The 17,693-nt window shown below is 55.8% G+C and overlaps 1 protein-coding gene and 1 pseudogene across 2 annotated transcripts; one reads left to right on the forward strand and one right to left on the reverse strand.

The window, feature by feature from the left end:
* Window positions 1-127: 127 nt before the first annotated feature.
* Window positions 128-224, reverse strand: LOC113908436 (annotated as a pseudogene).
* Window positions 225-2,056: 1,832 nt separating this feature from the next.
* RAPGEFL1 (Rap guanine nucleotide exchange factor like 1) lies at window positions 2,057-15,579 on the forward strand. 2 transcript variants are annotated; one of them, XM_027626172.2, is made up of 15 exons: window positions 2,057-2,952; window positions 5,826-5,904; window positions 6,827-6,962; window positions 7,194-7,291; window positions 8,937-9,049; window positions 9,306-9,473; window positions 10,203-10,300; window positions 10,413-10,535; window positions 11,074-11,252; window positions 11,340-11,430; window positions 11,995-12,045; window positions 12,386-12,473; window positions 12,660-12,724; window positions 13,089-13,167; window positions 13,414-15,579. In XM_027626172.2, the coding sequence occupies exons 1-15, from the start codon at window positions 2,433-2,435 to the stop codon at window positions 13,536-13,538; spliced, it is 2,013 nt and encodes a 670-aa protein (XP_027481973.1). In that variant the 5' UTR covers window positions 2,057-2,432; the 3' UTR covers window positions 13,539-15,579. The 2 variants fall into 2 exon arrangements, with proteins under 2 accessions (XP_027481973.1, XP_027481974.1); XM_027626173.2 differs by having other exon boundaries at window positions 13,113-13,167.
* The last annotated feature ends 2,114 nt before the right edge of the window (window positions 15,580-17,693 follow it).

The following is a 17,693-nucleotide window of genomic DNA, read 5'->3' on the forward strand; positions in this document are numbered from 1 at the left end:
AGGCCTACTACCTTGTGGGTGATCCAGAACAGTAAGAACTTCAAATCCTGAAGTTGTCTGCCAGCATTGGCAGCCCACTTGGGTTGGGTTGTCCCTCTGGGGCAGTGATCTCAACCCTGGCTATTTGAATCACTTGGGGACCTTTTACGTGTCATCCTTGTGCAGGGACCAAGCTAATCTCTATATAGTTCCAATTTTAGTATATGTGCTGCTGAAGTGAGCACCACTTGGGGATCTTTTAAAAAATACCAGAAACCTTGGCCTTGCCTCCAAAGATTTAATTGGTTTAGAGTATGGCCTAGGCATCAGTATTTTTGAGAAGTTCCCCTGGATTCCAGTGTGCACTTGGGGCAAGAACCACTGTTCTAGGAGGGCCATGACTCAGTGCTAGCTTTCCTTCCTGATTCAAGTCCTTGAACTTAGTCTCTGTCCAGTATCCTTGAGTAGTTGCAGGGGTGCTGGGGTCTTACTCCCCAGGTTTTCAGTTTCCAGAAGTGTCCCTGCCTCTTTTATTTCCAGCCCCCACACCCTCCACACTCCCCAGTTCTTCCCCCTTCGTAACCGTAACCGACAATCCCAAATCCTGCCCAGAGAGGAGGTTACCAAGGCAACCAGCTTAATCTGGTAACTGTGGCATGTGCTGGGAGTGGAGCCCTCTCCTCTTATTTGGTTCACAAAATGCCTGGGGAGCTCCTAGCCACTCCAGCCAGTTTCTCCTCTTAACCCCAGGAATAGTGGGGTGTCCAATAAAGGGAGCCCAGCAAGCTGATACTTGGATCTCTATTCCAGCTTCTTAGCCAAAACTCTCTCCCTTTTACTGTTCCCTTTCCAAATCCACAGATGGGTGTGCAAAGCTTTATTTCTGTGAACACATGCTCTAGCACACAGGACCAGATATGCACACACAGTGACGTGTGTAGTACACACCCTGTTCAATTCAACCACTACTCCCAGCCTTTAGCATTCTTGTCCCTGCCTGGTCCCTGCACAGTAAACAGGGGTGGGGCATTGTCCAAGGAGCTTCAATCCCTCTGGGACCTGGTGGCACTCCCCCACCTTGTTACTTTAACCTTGATGTGTTTACACTGAGTGTGTCTCTACACCCACCTCCTCCTTCTGGGGCAGTGTATCCTTAGGGACAGAATGCAAATTGGCACCACTTTCCCTACTTCATGGCCATGTCAGCTCCGGAGGAGCTCTCCATGCTTAATGATGTTGGATGGCAGTTCTAGAGCTTGTTACTCATCTCCGTGGCCCTGCTGTCTCCTGCTGCCAGCTGGGCTCAGGTGCCCTTATACTCCTCATCTCCACCCCCCCCCCCCCCCGGGCCTCCTCTCTCTTCTCCTCACCCCAGCTAGACCTGCCACAACCTGCTGCTCCCTGCCTGGATCCTACCTGCCTGCCGGTACCTGCCTCTCACAAGCCAGGCCCTTACCACCTATTGTGCCCTACCAGAAAGGGCAGATGGGCACCGCCCCCAGTGCCAATGCCAATCCACCCCAGGCCTTTCCAGCTTTTCTTATGGAAGGAAAGTAAAGGCCACAAATATGGCAACAGACCATACTGTCGGGGTTGAGAATAATGGACACCCAATCAGCAATCTTTGTAGGCCTCACCTGAGTACAGGTAAGCCCAAGTTGTGCAGGCCACACACCTGCTCTACTTCTTTGAAATGACACTTAAGAGCCCCCAAACCAGGAATCACTCTCCATTGGTAAATCAGCCCATCACCTTTGCCCTTAATTTCTGCATCTGCCCTGACGCCAATCCCATTCAGCCGCTTACTATTCTCCCCTCCCCAGGCCAGCCCCAGCGCCCAAGTTCAAGCCTCGCGCGGCCCAGGGGGCGTGTCCAGAAAGGGCAGGGGCGGGGACTGGGCGGAGACTGGAGGAGGGGGCGCGGTCTCAGTTCTGCCACCTTCCCCCGGGCCAGGAGCGCCGCCGCCGCCGCCGCCGCCGCCGCCGCCGCCGCCGCCGCCGCCGCCGCCGCCGCCGCCGCCGCCGCCGCCGCCGCCGCCGCCGCCGCCGCCGCCGCGTCCTCTCTCAGCCTTGCGCTCCGCCCGCTGTCTCTGCCGCCGCGTCCTCTCTCAGCCTTGCGCTCCGCCCGCTGTCTCTGCCGCCGCAGCCCGGCCCAGGAGCGCAGAGCCCGGGGCACTGGCCCCGCAGCCTACCCGCCCTCCGGGCCGCGTGCCGGCTGCAGCCGACATGGGGGGTCACTAAGAGCGAGCACTCTTTCCCTCTGGCACCTCCCCAGGCCACTGGCCACTGGACTCCGGCCAGCGAGCCTCGGGCACCTCTGGCCCCCAGTCGGGCGCCTGGCACAGCCCTCCGCTCTGCCTCTCAGGCTCTGAGCATCGTGTCCCCGCCCCCCCCGCCCGCGCCTGGGACACCTGGGTCCCCCGGCGGCCCCGAGGAGAGGGGCGGGGGGGGGGCATGAAGCCGTTGGAGAAATTTTTGAAGAAGCAGACGTCGCAGCTGGCGGGGCGAACGGTGGCGGGAGGTCCCGGCGGGGGTCCGGGAAGCTGCGGCGGGCCTGGCGGGGGCGGGGGACCTGGCGGGGGCGGCGGTCCAACCGGAGGACTGCGGCCGCTGCAGCGGCGTCAGAGCGTGTCTCGCCTGCTGCTCCCCGCTTTCCTCCGGGAGCCCCCCGCCGAGCCGGGGCTGGAGCCACCCCCTGAAGAGGAAGGGGGAGAGCCGGCGGGGGTCGCGGAGGAGCTCGGCAGCGGGGGGCCCTGTTGGCTACAGCTCGAGGAGGTGCCGGGGCCCGGGCCGCTCGGGGGAGGGGGACCCCTGCGCTCCCCTTCCTCGTACTCCTCTGACGAGCTGTCCCCGGGCGAGCCCCTGACCTCCCCGCCCTGGGCCCCCCTGGGCGCCCCCGAGCGGCCGGAGCATCTTCTGAACCGGGTGCTGGAGCGGCTCGCCGGAGGGGCCACCAGGGACAGCGCCGCCTCAGGTATGGCTCATCCATCCCGGAGTAGGGGGTTGCTACCTGGTTCCTCTTCCTTGCCCTTGGACAGTGGGGGTGGCGCTATGCCGGGAGCCTCCGTGTGGGGTTGAGCGGTCAGCTGAAGTGGGGCAGCGGCCTAGGAGAGGAACAGACCCTTATGCGGAAGGGAAGCGGCAGTGCCACCTTCCTCCCTGTAGCAGCCTCACCCACAGAGAAGCCGAACCTCTTTCCTTAAGCCACCCTTCCTTTCTCCTGGACATTTTACCCACAGATTCTCATGGGTCCCTGATGTTGACTACCTCCTTCTGTGGCCCCAAATTAAGGCCTGACACACTAAGATGCGCTCCACCCCCCACCCCCACCCCAAGAGGTGCTTTCTAAGACCTGAAAGACCTTCTAGGAGTCCCTGATTCTGTCTAGAAGCCCCACAGCACAGGGCTGGCTGGCCCACTCAGTGGGGCAGTGCCAGACAGGCTCAGGGCCCAAGCTGCCTTTTGGGCTCAGGCAAAGGGATGCATTGTCCTTAGCAGCTTGGGGGGAAGGAGGTGTCCTAATTGGGGGTTGGCTCAGAAGGTGTTTGTTGGGGGAGAGGTGGCTGGGCAGACAGACATCAGGACCCTGCAGCATCCTGGGGGGGGGTGGTTCTGAGCCTCTCCGACTCCTGCCCTTCCCAAGACAGGCCTCAACACACGGTCTCTTTAAAAAATAATAGCCACACCCTGAGAAGCTTATTCCCTAAATGATGATGCTATTTCACCACTCCCCACCAGCACCCCTACTAAGAGGACTTTGAGGAAACTGAGGCCCCAAACTGCTGGTTGGTGGTGGAGGTAGAAGACCGATGGGTCTTTAGGTCTGCCTCTCAGCATTTCACTAAGCCCAGCAGGGTCTGAGGATGGGAGCCCTGGCTGAGGGTCTAAAGATGAGGGTTTCACACTTTGCTCTTAGACCTCTGCGGGGAGCCTGGACCTAGGCTTGTGGAATAGGACACTGCTCCACTAGATTTTTCTCAAGACCTGGGTCCTCTCCTTGGCTCAGTTGTCGTTGCCCTGGGGAGCTGACACCTTTTGGATTTAATTAGAAAAATATCAGACACACACAGCTCTCCTAACCATAACTTCCCGCCTACACCACACACCCTGTGTCTCTATGACACATTCCCTGGGGAGGCTGTGCATTGGACCAGAGCCTGGTTTGGAAGAGACAGACGCCAAACTGTAGCCCCCATAGCAGCATCTCCCCCACTCTGCCCCATGTTCCTCTTCCTTTGCTCTGGCTTGGCTCTCCCATGAGATAGATAGGAAGAACGTTGGGCATCCCTATTCCTTGTCGCCATCTTTGGAGCCAGGGGTCACGGTTGGGGTTCTCAGACTCACTTTATGAACATAGCAGGGTAGAGAGGCAAAGAGGAAAAGGGAGAATCTGTCTTTCCCCTTCCACAGGGACCTGGTGCCACACACTCTGCCTGGTCTCTCGTGGGGAAGGACTCTTAAATTTGTTGTCACCCTAGTACCTGGGCTGACAAGCTAGATGTCCAGAGTAACTGCTTTGGGGAACCTCAAACTAGTCCCAGGGTAAATGAGAATCACCTTAACCTGCCACTCTGATATTCTCCAACATAACCAATGTTCTCAAGCCATCTTGGCTTCCTCCCACAGTGTGTAGGAGGGGGACTTACAGAAGTTATCCTCAAACCAGTCAAAGGCTCGCAAACACCTAAGCAGCCCTATCTAACCTCTGTGCTCAACCCTGACACGCAGCTTGCCTCAGGCATATTGAGAAAAGAACAAAGACTCAGCAGTCTGGGTTTCTACTCCAGCTCCAGGCAAGTCCCTCCTGACTCTGGGCCTCAGTTTCTCATTTGTGAAATGCAACAGTTGAAGTAGAGGATCTGGTGTTGGTTCTCCTCCTCTACCTTCATGACTAGAAACAGAGGCTAGGGGATGGTGAGCCAAGGGACGTCAGAAGCCTTGGTTTTGTCCTGGGGCAGTGCCTGGGGACCTGGCCCTAACCTGTCCTGGTGAGGACACCTGGCTCCCTCCCTGCGCCCTGCCTGTCTCTGTGTGCCAGGCTGCCCTGCCCCACCCCAGGGCTGGCTGCAAGTCAGGGCGACCTTGTACCTGGCTGACTGGCTGAGCCAGGCCCAGATGGGGGAGTGGAGGGGAAAAGGGTGGTGAGAGCCACTCCCCTCCACCCTTCCCTCATTAACCCTTCCATCTCTGGGCATCCAGAGGACACAGGGCTTCTATTTAAAGGCTTTTGGGATCAAAGAGATGGTAGTCACTCCCTCTCCTTTTTAATGGGGCTGGTTCTCACCTGCCCAGTTGGAACTCAGAGCTGTTAGGTAGGGAGTAGGGAGGGGAGGAGGGATACAGAGACAGACAGACAGACACACACACACACACACACACACACACACACACACACACACACACACCACTGACCCTAACCTTTGTGTTTACAAGTTCTTTGTCTAGAGACACTTCTGTGGTTGACCTCTTTTTTGGGGCAGATCTCAAGCTTGGTGTATTATCTGACCAGCTTCCCACATGCATTGAAGAGTAGTGGGCGTGGCCATCAAAGGGCGCCCCCTCCTTCCCTCCAGCTGCTTTGGCAGCTGCCAACCCCACCCCCGCAGCGGCTGCCCAGAACCTTCACACGTGTGTGTGTGTGTGTGTGTGTGTGTGTGTGTGTGTGTGTGTGTGCGCGCGCGCGCGCGCACGCGCGTGCTGCTGTGCAAGCATGACGGGGCAGGTGGCTGGGGCTCCAGCCTGGCTAAGGAAAACTCACTCTAGGAGGCAAGGGCGGGTGGTAGTGAGTGTCCAGTCGGGTCCTGGGAGTGCCCGCCTGACATCAGTGGCGCCAATTGATCTCTACAGATATCCTGCTGGATGACATCGTCCTCACCCATTCTCTCTTCCTCCCCACGGAGAAATTTCTGCAGGAGCTACACCAGTAATATCCTTTTATGGAGCTTGCAATAGGGGAGGTCAGGAGGAGGCCACTCCCCCTACCCCACATGTGATATCAGGGCCTGGGCGCTTCCCTAGGAAACACACCTGGGTTTCAATTCCAGGGGTTTTACTCACCAGCTGTGTGACCTTGGGCAGACCACCTAACCTCCTGGGGCCTCAGTTTCCTCTTCTGTAAAAAGGGGGTAAATATCACCTGCGCTGCCTACCTATGGGGCTGCTGTGGAGATCCATCTGATAGTTGATGGGGAAGTGCTCTGGAGACTGCAGAGCCCTGTACAAATGTAAGGTGTTATTATTCTATTAAGAGAGCCTCTCTCCCCACTGAATTGTTGCTCTAAACATCTGGTTGCCCAGTGGGTTATTATAGGGTCTGATGTAAACATCAGGTCACGGCTCTGCTTCGGTGGGGTCTGCTAGAGACAGGCCACTGGCCGGGCTATTCGTAGGGTCTCATGTAAGCAGAGGGCCTCACACTGAGTTATTTTAGGATCTAATTGTACATGTCAGGCCACTGAGTAGAATACCGTAGGCTCTCTTAGAAACACCAGGCCTTACACTGAGGTATGGTCAGGTTTGTGGTAAGCATCATTGGCCTTTATCAGCTCCAGGTTATGAGCTGGTCAGAGGTCGGGTGGGTCCAGGCAGGCTCTCTCCAGGTGAAATTCAAACAGGCAGGATGTGGTCAGATGGACGTGGTCAAGTGGGTGCCATCCCTACCTACTCTGAGCAAAAGCCCAGGCTGGGGCATGAAGGGGTCTTGGCTCCAGGGACCCCTCGACCTCTCTTCTCCCTGGCCCCAGACCTAGAGAATATTTGGGAGGGTTTAGCTACCCACTGCTTCTCATCTCCCTTCCCAGTTTCCTCAGGTCTGCCCGCCCAGGGCTTTTTCTTAACTAAGGGGTCAGTTTTGTTTGGGCAGGAGGCATGGAGGGCCCTGAGGGGCTGGGCCGGAAGCAGGCCTGTCTAGCCATGCTCCTTCATTTCCTGGACACCTACCAGGGGCTGCTGCAGGAGGAAGAGGGGGCCGGCCACATCATCAAGGTGGGCCTGGGAAGAGAAGGCGGGTGAGCAGGCTATTAGCTCTGGAAGGGGGCTCCTTTGAAGGAGCCATACTCCTCAAGCTGGGTACCTGCAAGAGAAGATGCCAGTGGACCTCTCAGTTTATATGGTTCCTCTATGTTCAAAGACACGGAGACCCTGCCCCAGCCCTTGCCGATAGCAAAGTTTGGGATGAGACCCCTGCCTTTATCTTCTCTCTCCTCTGCTCCCCAGGATCTGTACCTGCTGATCATGAAGGATGAGTCCCTTTACCAGGACCTCCGAGAGGACACATTGAGGCTGCACCAGCTTGTGGAAACAGTGGAGCTAAAGTGAGGGGAATGGGCTGGGGGAAGGATGGACAGAAGTCCCCCGTGTTCCTCTATCACGGGAACTGCCTCTGGCCTTTTGACTCCAATGTGGTTTTATTTCAGCCCCGTCCTCTTGCTAGAGGGTAGCACAGAGCATGGCCTCCAGTCACTTTCTTGTCCATTCTCTCATCCATTTCTTTGTTAATCCAGTGGTGTACTGGTACATATTTAACAACCAGCATTTTGGGGGGAAAAAGAAAAGCCCCTATTTGTAGCTTTTGCTGATTCCCATGGTGTGAATTCTCTCACTGGCTGATTTCCAGCTACCGACATGACATCACTGAATGTGAAGTTGCGAAGAAATGTGCAGTAGCAGGCCATTATGTAGTATTTTCACCCCACAAATCCAAGAGAGGTAAATAACATCAAGAGCATAGATAATAGCAAAATATGGTAAAACAGGATACTACCTTTTGTGGTAATAATTTGGCTAGAAGTTTATAAAACATTTTTTTTTATTAATGGCTGTATAAAAACCCATAGGCAGAATCGCACCAAATTTCACAATCTGCTCTCATGAGCCAATGTGAGCCAGCTTCAGGACTCCACTGCATCTGTCCATCCGTCCATCCATCCCTCTGACCATTTCAGTCTCTCTCCACTCCATTCCCACCACACGACCCTCGTTTAGGCCTCATTAGCTCTCACCTGGATTATTGCCACAGCCTCCTGCCCAGGGCTTCAGCTCATGGTCTTGCGTCCTCTCCCTTCTTATGCTGACACCAGAGAGATCTTTCCAGTTTGACGACATCATGCTCCCATTTCAAAAACATCCAGGGCTCCTTACTGCCCACAAGACAAAATTGTAACACCCTTGCACAGCATTCAGTGCCCCTGCCTTTCTGCTGATGCTTCCCGCCTCATCTCCCACATCCCCCAGCCCCCACGACACTCCCTATACACCCCACCATTCCCTGAACTCCTGGGCATTCCCAACCCCAAATTCCTGCCGTCCTTTACATGGTTCACCCAAGAGGGACCACTCTGTACCGCTTCTCTTTCTGTTGTCCTTCAGTGCTCCAGTCAAATACCATCTTCCCAATGAAAGATCCCCCTCCCTCATGCCAACAGAACTCTCCTTGTACCTTTGTTAGATCACCTAACACCTCCTGTCTCGTGTTAGAAGTAGCTGTATACACGTCTTTCTCCCTCCCAGGCTGTGAAGTCCTTGTTGGCAAAATTAAGGAAACAGCGGATGACCTACACCTACCATGTGCCAAGTAGTGTGCTAGGTCTGGAGGGTGGAAAAAAAAATCCAGGAAGAACTAAGCCTAGCCCTCAAAAGCTCTCAGTCTTGCAGAAGAGATAAGATATGCACATAAACAAATATTAGGCCGGTGTCCTACAGCAGTTGATGCCCAAAAGTGACCTTTCCTGGTGTGTGGGGTGGATCAGAGAATTCATGGAAGATGTAGCATATGATCTGGGTCACTCGAACAGTTGTCCCATGCTGGTCATTGTCTCCCTTCTGACCTCCTTCACCACTTTCTGAACCTGGTGCTGGTGCATCCTTGACTCGGTTCTGATAATCCCTTGCTTGATGTTGCCTGCTTGGCACTCCATATGCATGACAGAACTTCCTGACGCCCAGCTCTGTCCATGCCAGGATCCCAGAGGAAAGCCAGCCACCCAGCAAGCAAGTGAAGCCACTCTTCCGTCACTTCCGCCGCATCGACTCCTGTCTGCAGACCCGAGTGGCCTTCCGGGGCTCTGATGAGAGTGAGTATGGGCATCAAGATGGGCAGAGCTTCCAGAGCGGCTCAGAGGGCCCTTGGGGGCCTCTGGGTTTTAGGGCACCTTAGGTGGAGTCTCCTGGTGTAGTAGAACCTGTCCTTTCGACAGCCTGTTTCTCAGAAGCCAGCCGATTGAAGGTTAGGGGTGAGATGGGCTGGGAAACAGACGTGAGCTGGAGGGGTCTGTGTCAGTGCTGTCATTCTGCCTTCTAATTCAAAGCCACCTTCCTGTCTCTGCCCAGTCTTCTGCCGGGTCTACATGCCTGACCACTCTTACGTGACCATCCGCAGCCGCCTCTCGGCGTCTGTGCAGGACATCCTGGGCTCTGTGACAGAGAAATTGCAGTACTCGGAGGAGCCTGCAGGGCGTGAGGACTCCCTCATCCTGGTAGCTGTGGCTTCCTCCGGAGGTGAGGCTCGGGAAGAGCTGGGCAGGGGGGTGGGCAGGAGAGGAGAAACTCACAAGCCCAGTGCTCTGGAGCAGGGGTAAAGACGAATTGTAGGCCCCGGCTACCCGAAGTGTGGTCCTGGGACCAGCCACATGAGCATCACCTACCTGGGAGCTTATTAAAACTGCAGTACCTCACACCCTACTCCAGACCCACCGATTCAGAATGAGCATTTTAACAAGATTCCCAGGCAATTCTTATGCATATTAAAGTTTGGAAAGCACTGGTCCAAGACACTTGGATTCGGATCCAGGTGATTGTCTCTTCCTTACCTTGGGATCTGGTTCTTTAACCTCCCAGAGCATCTGAGGATGCTACGTTTTTGAGGCTAAAAAAACACAGGGTGGGCCTCCAACCCCTGTGGGAAGGCAGAAATCCTGCCATGTGGCCAGAGCTCTATCTTCCTCTGAGGCAAGAAAAAAAGTTCCAGTGCCATCGGGATGATAGAATGAGAGAAGAGCTGTGGAAGAATGTTGGGGGTAAAAAGGAGGTTATGAATGCAAGAAAAATCGTGATCTGAAAAATTTCAGATAAATATGGCATAAATTGGTGATAACATAACACAAGTCCCATTAGTCTAGAACATGTCTGTGCAGGGGTAGGAGTTTCCAGACGGGATGGCGACAGTGGCTGGGGGTTGTGAGGGTGCAGGTGGCTGGGGCTGAGGCAGAGCAGCTCATTCTCCTGCAGAGAAGGTCCTTCTCCAGCCCACTGAAGACTGTGTCTTCACCACGCTGGGCATCAACAGCCACCTGTTTGCCTGCACGCGGGACAGCTTAGAGGCCCTGGTAAGAACCCCGTGGCAAGGCCTTGGCTGGGAGCCAGGGCCCAGAGGGGTTGTGGGCAGAACCTGACAATCCCAGAGTGGAGTCCAGCCCCTATGCCCCTGCCTGCCACCAGATGCCCCTCCCTGAGGAGATCCAGGTCTCCCCTGGAGACACAGAGATCCACCGAGTGGAGCCCGAGGACGTTGCCAACCACCTTACTGCCTTCCACTGGGAGCTCTTCCGATGTGTGCACGAGGTGGGGATTGTGGCTGGTGCTGGGCCGGGGGCCTGGAGGGAGAATTGTGCCAACGTGGGGGGCCTGGAGACGGGCACCGCATGCAGCTGAACTTGGGGTTAGAAGGCTGGCTGGCAGGGTGCCCTTGGGCAATTCCCTAACTCACCCCAGACCCTCTGAGCCTTAGGTCCCCCATCTGAAAAAAAAAAAGAGCAAAGAGAGAGACCCCCTTAGTAAGGTGGGTCTTACATAGGACCTGATTCATGGTTAGTACTTTCAAACCATTCTCTATTAAAGAAAGAAAATAAGGCAGTCACAATAATGTCTATCAGGTGGTTCAAGGACCTGGCACCTAGTAAGTGCTCTGTAAATAGTAGAGTATGATTAATGTTGCTCCCCTCCCCCCAATCTCTGTTGCAACCTGTCTTGGCCCCGTTTTTTTCCTATTTGCCCCTCCTCCCGCGCCCGCCCTCCGGCCCTTCCCTCCACCGCTGGCGCCGCCACCTACCCACCTCTGATGTCCCCACGCGCCCGCGCCGCCACGCCACCGTGGGTGCAGCTGGAATTCGTGGACTACGTGTTCCACGGGGAGCGCGGCCGCCGGGAGACGGCCAACCTGGAGCTGCTGCTGCAGCGGTGCAGCGAGGTCACGCACTGGGTGGCCACCGAGGTGCTGCTCTGCGAGGCCCCGGGCAAGCGCGCGCAGCTGCTCAAGAAGTTCCTCAAGATCGCGGCCATGTGAGTGCGGCCGGGCGGCGAAGGGGGAGTGCGGAGCCTCCCCCCCATCCCCGGGCGCTCACTGACCCTACCTCGCACCCCCCGCAGCTGCAAGCAGAACCAAGACCTGCTGTCCTTCTACGCCGTGGTCATGGGGCTGGACAACGCCGCCGTCAGCCGCCTGCGCCTCACCTGGGAGGTGATGACACGGCTGCCCTTTCCTCTCCTCCCGCCTGTGCTGGCCCGGCTGTGGAGCGCGGGGCGGGGGTCTTGGCCTCCCGGGTGCACCCCAGTGCGGTCTCCGGCGGCCGCTGCGGGCCGGTCGGCCACCTTTGTGCCGGGCGGAAGGAGGCGCCCTCTTCTGGCAGATCCAGCCCCCGGGGCACGCAGCTTGGCTAATGGACCCTGTGTCTGTGCAAAATCGTAAAGAGCCTGAATCCCCGCTGGAGTGGGGGCAGGCAGCCCAGACCAGGTCGCAGACTTGGATACTGGATTTCAGCCAGCACTCAGTGAGGCCCCTCGTGCATGGCGTAAGCCTAAGCAGAAGCTCGAATTCCCCAGAATAATTCGTTCCCCTGGGCTGCTTCCAGCTCCCCAGACCGCACCAAGGGCTGACTCTATTTCCCCACCCACCAGCTTGCCAGCCCCCTGCAAGACAGTCAGGCCCCTTCCCCCTCTGACACGTGGGGATTAGCCAGAGCTGCCGTGAAACCCAAGGAGCTCCACTTTGACATTCCTTCTCCTTCCTTCAAACTCTCTGCAGAAGCTGCCAGGGAAATTCAAGAACTTGTTCCGCAAATTTGAGAACCTGACAGTGAGTGGGTTCAGCTCTTTATCTGCCCCTGGACTTGTACCCCAGAGGCCCTCTGTTCCCATTAGCCTGCTTCCTCAAGCTTCCCTGCAAGGTTTTTAGTGCCTGAGACTGTCCCCAGCCCATGCTGGGAGGGGAGGGGTGGGAGGATTGTTGCCCTCTTTTTCCTTGGAGAAGGGAGAACAGTCAAGCCCCTCCCCACCTCACCCCCAGCCGGACACCCATACATGTCCCTCTCTGATCAGAGATGGATCTCGGGCAGGGGGATGAGGGAAGAGTAGGGGACATCTTTAAGGTGCACTGGGACTATCTGCCCCTTTACCTCTCTTCCGTGGAATGCCAGGACCCCTGCAGGAACCACAAAAGCTACCGAGAAGTGATCTCCAAGATGAAACCTCCTGTGATTCCCTTCGTGCCTCTGATCCTCAAAGGTGAGAGTCACTCCTGTGCCCTTCTAACCACACTCTCTGTGTCGCAGTTCTGGCTCTCAACCCCTGGCACTCAGCTCTGAGTGCCCACCTGGACAGGAGCCCCCTAGTGAGGGGCTGTGGGGGAGGGGAAGGGCCCATTGGACCTCCTCTCTTCTTCCTCACATGGGCTTCTCCTCTATCCCCTAGACTTGACTTTCCTGCACGAGGGGAGTAAGACCCTTGTCGATGGTTTGGTGAACATTGAGAAGCTGGTGAGTACCACTGCCGACCCTGGCCTGGGCACGGGGGCTGGCATTCTTCCCCTCTCCTGGCAGTGCCCTAAAGACAGCAGCCTTCCTCCTTGGTGCCCAGCTTGCCTGACAGACTCCTGACTGCCCCTGGTGGCATTGCTGTGGCAACCCGCCCACGGAGAGGCAAAGCTGACAGGCAGCTGGGGGGGGGGGGGGCGGCGGGGGGCACAACTCCACCTCTCCTCATGCCCATTACACCCCTCCTTTGGTTCTTCAGACACCCTCCAGAATTAGACCCTGGAGGGAGCAGGGTCAAACCAGCAGAGTTGGAGAACGGAGCAAGGGGAGCATTAGAGGGGGGAGCATCTTTCTGTACCCTTTTTAGGGCTCATTCCTTGTCATCTCCCAGCATTCAGTGGCTGAAAAAGTGAGGACAATCCGCAAATACCGGAGCCGGCCCCTTTGTGAGTACCCGGGATTCTGAGAGTTTCACAGGTAGAACTCTGCCTGAGTGAGAGGCTTCTGGGAGGAGTCCCTGCTCGGTTCTTCGTTTTCTTAAACTTGTCAGCTCTCCACCCTCTCCTTGGCCTCCCCGGGGGCCCTCCTGCCCAGCACCTGTCCCAATCCACACCCCTCTCCTCTGGCTGGTATGCACGGTAGAGCGAGAAGGGATGCTGGGAGCCTGAATGCTTCTCTCGTCACACCCCCAGGCCTGGATATGGAGGCATCCCCCCATCACCTGCAGACCAAGGCCTATGTGCGCCAGTTCCAGGTCATCGACAACCAGAACCTCCTCTTTGAGCTCTCCTACAAGCTGGAGGCTAATAGTCAGTGAGAACAGAGGTTCTGGTCAGTGCCCCACCACGGTCCTCGGGCACCTGGCACTCAAGCACTTTGCACGATGTCCCAACTCACCCCTGACATCTTTCCGCTGGAGCAACTTCCTGCCCCTCAGGAAAGAGTCAGATGGACTTACCCCTGGACCCATAAGCCTGTTCATCCTGCTGAAGTCCTGTCCGCCTTGCTCTTTCCAGCCGAAACCGTACTCTGCTGGTTCCTGCCCTTGCAGGGAAGGGGGGCAGAATGCTCCTTCCTCTGTCCCCTCCTATCAAGGTCCAGTCCAGAGATGGAGTTTCCAACCTCCTCCCGAGCAGGCAGGAAAGCTGCCCACCCTCCTGTCTCACAGAGCGGAATCGTGGGAGGGATTGGCGGCCTTCCTTTCCGCCCCTGTCCAGCCTCTCCCTGGTCAGGGCTGGGACCCCTGGATGTACTGCCCTGGAACATTATATCGCCCCTGTGTCTGTGTGCGTGTGTGTGCACCTGTCCCCTTCAAGAAGCAGGAGTGCATCCGGTAATTGAGGGAGGGTGTTTTGTGTAGAGGGGTCCATCTGTTTGGTGCTACCCCGGTCTACTCTGCCCTGCGGTGGTGTGGAGTGCTTTCACCACCCCCATCACTCCCTGCTCAGCTCCTTTTGCTGCCCTGCATGCCCAAGCCTGTGGGTGAAGCTCTTCGTGGGGCAGGGGGCAACCTATCAGCCCTTGGGAGCCCCCACGCAGGCCTCCCCAAGGTCTCTGGGTGGGCTCCAATGAGAGGGTAAAAGATGCTCAGGGAAACACAGGCCTAAGCTCCCTACAGGACGCTCCCTCTGCGTTGCGGGGTGGGATGTGGCGGTACCAGGAGTTGGAGGTGTCTGGGGCCCACCCTCCTGCTTTGGGGGTGTCTCCTGCTAGGAATGGAGCTGTCATCCCCCTTCTGGCTCCTCTGTGGGACACCAACCACATGGTCTCTAGCCTTCCCGCCTGTCTTGACTGCCCCTCGGTCCTCCCCATCAGAGCTGGGGTGGGGCGGATCCCTGTACCCAGAAGTGAGAGGGGAGGCAATGGCCAAACCTGTCAAGGCGGAACTGGACGGTGGTGATGCCTTTAATACCTCTCTGTCTCCCCACCGTCTCCCACACGGGCCTCCAGGGTCGAGGGGCGCAGGGCTCCTGGCAGCTACCGGGTGAGGTTTCCTGGCACAGCCTCACCCACCTTTCTGGCACCCCCTCTTTCCCTTCTGAAGAGGAAGCGGCGGCAACAGTGAAAGCCCCTGCTGTTCCTGTTCCGAGGGTGTACATATTTTTTACCAAAAGCTCTGGAATTGTACATTTATTTTTTAAAACTCCAAGAGGGGAAGAGCCTTGTATCATATGTAAACATTGTATCATAGGTTATGTTGTACAGTCCCTTTTCTACAGTGGTCCTTCTGGTTCCTGCCACAGAAAAGATGTGTATGGGCTCCCCACCCCCAGCCGCACATACACAGGCACCATGTCGCCTCCTCCATCCCCCCTACAGACAGTGACCAGAGCCCGCGCCCCTCCCCCCGCCCCTCTTCCTCCCTGCCCCGGCCCACGTGCACTCCTCTCCCTGTGGCCACCCTTCCTCCCTCCCCGCTCAGCAGCCTGCTCACGCAGCTCCCACAGCCCTTCTCAAGCCCTGGGGTCCGCCGCCGCCCGCCCCTAGCCTTGATGCCGGCCCCGCCGCTCCCCAGCTTTGCCAGAGTGAACCGCGTGTCCCGGACAGGCTCGGGTGTCTGCAGAAACCCCTGGGGGTGAGAAAAAGCTGATAAAGTCTATGAATCAAGCTGCTTGCTGTTCTCCATTCTGTTCCTCTGAGGTTGGGGGCAGGGGGTGAGGGAGGGAAGAGGGGACCCCCCCTCAGTGCACTGGGCCCCTCAGCAGGGCTGTTCTGGAATAACTGAGAATGTGGATGAGAGGGAAAGGTGCCAACCTCATGAGACTTGTCACACAGTGTCTGGCCTGGGTGGCTCAGTCGGTTAAGTGTCTGCCTTCAGCTCAGGTCATGATCCCAGGGTCCTGGGATTGAGCCCCGCATTGGGCTCCCTGCTCAGCAGGAAGCCGGCTTCTCCCTCTGCCCCTCCCCCCACTCTTGCTCTCTGTCTCTCTGTCTCTCTCTCTCTGACAAATAAGTAAATAAAATCTTTTTTAAAAAATAAAAAAATAAAAACAGTGGCAATACCAGTATCAGTGAGGAAGTGAAGCAACTGGAACCTTTATATGCCATTGGCGGGAGCATACATTGGTACAGCCACTTTGGAAACCTGCTTGGCAGTGTCTACCAAAACTAAATGTACACCTGACCTATGACCCAGAATTTCCATTCCCAAGAGTAATCAGTGCTGTGTCTACTGAAAGACATGGACAGCAGTGATCACAACAGTTTCATTAACGACAATGAACTGGAGAAAGCTCAGCTGTCCTTCAACAGGTGAATGGATAAATCAAGTGTGCTATCTTCTTGTAATGGAATACTACATAGCAAAAACAAAGAACAAACAACTACCCGCACGAATGAATCTCAGACATAATATTGAGTAAAAAAAACCACAAAAAACAAAAACCCAGACACACAAAGACTACAAATTGTAGGATTCTGTTTAAGAGAAGTTCAAGAGCAGGCAAAATTAATCTATGGGGATAAAGTAAAAATAGGGGTTTCTTGATGGGCAGGGGAGAGTATTGACTGGGAAGGGGCATGAAGAAGCCCTCTGTAGTGATAAAAATGTTCTATATCTTGACCTGAGTGTGTGTGTGTGTGTGTGTGTGTGTGTGTGTGTGTGTGTGTGTGTGGTGTGCTCACTGAATTGTGAGATTATACATTTCACTGTAGGTATATCTCAACTAGAACAATTCAGATCATAACACTTCTGTTTCCAATAACACATTAAAAATCAAAGTCCTCCCTCTCTGACCCCCTCTCCTACCCCATCTCCTCTCACTCACCCCTCCAACAGTCACATTGACTGCTTTACCGTTCCCAAACTCCTCTAACACCCATTCCTGTCTCAGGGAATCACCTTTGCTCTCTCCTGAGCCTTCCCTGACCACGCTGACCCCATCTCACCCACCCCTCCCTCTCTGTCCCCTACCCCCCTGTATTGTCTTCAAGGTACTCATCACCCCCGACATCATATATACTTCTCTGTTTTTTCTTCGTGCCTCTGTTCCTACAAGAATGTTAGGTCTCAGCTCCATGGATGTCTTGTTCTCTATCCAGAGCCTAGAACAGTACCTGGCACAGAGAAGGCATTCAATACATACTTGCTGAATGAATAAATTAGGTTGGTTGAAATAGGAGCTGTAAGTCCAGACAAGACACAAGCTGACAAGCCCTCTAGGAATTGAGCCAAAGAGATTCACTACTGGTCTGGGGATAGGAGGTGGGGGACAGTAAAAGAAAGCTTCTTGAAAGAGATGACCCAGGACTTAAAGCAGGTTTGATGGCCAAAGTGTGGAAGTGGGAAGTCAGGGATGAGGCACTGGGAGACACTGCTCAGCACTGGGAGCCGCCCCTGCCCTGTGGACTGTTCATGAGGGGAGCCAGATGTGGGGGGGCTGGACAGGTTCTGCCCTCCTCAAAGGGTGCTGGTCCCACTCTGGAGGACTCCATGCCCTGGGGCAGGATCATAGCGGTCGTTCCTTTCTGTCCCTGCTCCTCTACCCCTGGGAGGGCAGGGAAAGTGGTATGGGTTATTCCCCTTAGCCCCATCTTGGCCATCTTCAGACCCATCAGTCCTCTGCTCCCTTTCAGGGGTGATGATGAGAATTGACATTTGGAAGGGTGTCCTTTACCACCCACTATGCTTGGCTTTACGTGCGTTCTCTCGTTTAGTCCTCTCAACAAAGAGGTTGACTCTATCAGTCTCACTTTCCAGATGAGAACTGAGGTCACGAGGAATTTCTCATCAGATGCACAGAGAGGCCAAGTCTCATAGCTAGCAAGAATTTGAACCCAGTTATTCTGACTTAAACCCAGTTTAAGGTCTGCACAATCCCCACAAGCTTGAATAACTAAGAAATGTCCAGCTTGCACTCACCAGACTGCAGTGGTCACCTGACTATAGTTGGGGGGGCGTGGGGAGACTATCCTTTCTTGTCCCTTCCTGCATTCCGCCTGAGTTCTGCCTCCCTGTGTGGAGAGTGGCCAA

Source organism: Zalophus californianus, chromosome 16 (assembly GCF_009762305.2).
Source record: "Zalophus californianus isolate mZalCal1 chromosome 16, mZalCal1.pri.v2, whole genome shotgun sequence".
Taxonomy (NCBI): Eukaryota; Metazoa; Chordata; class Mammalia; order Carnivora; family Otariidae; genus Zalophus; species Zalophus californianus.

Bases quoted from the DNA above. Each gene is read 5' to 3' on its own strand.
- RAPGEFL1 (XM_027626172.2), top strand. From the start codon at position 2,433: ATGAAGCCGTTGGAGAAATTTTTGAAGAAGCAGACGTCGCAGCTGGCG. The intron at 7,292-8,936 runs GTGAGGGGAATG...TGTCCATGCCAG, and splicing joins GTGGAAACAGTGGAGCTAAA to GATCCCAGAGGAAAGCCAGC. The intron at 9,474-10,202 runs GTGAGGCTCGGG...ATTCTCCTGCAG, and splicing joins AGCTGTGGCTTCCTCCGGAG to AGAAGGTCCTTCTCCAGCCC.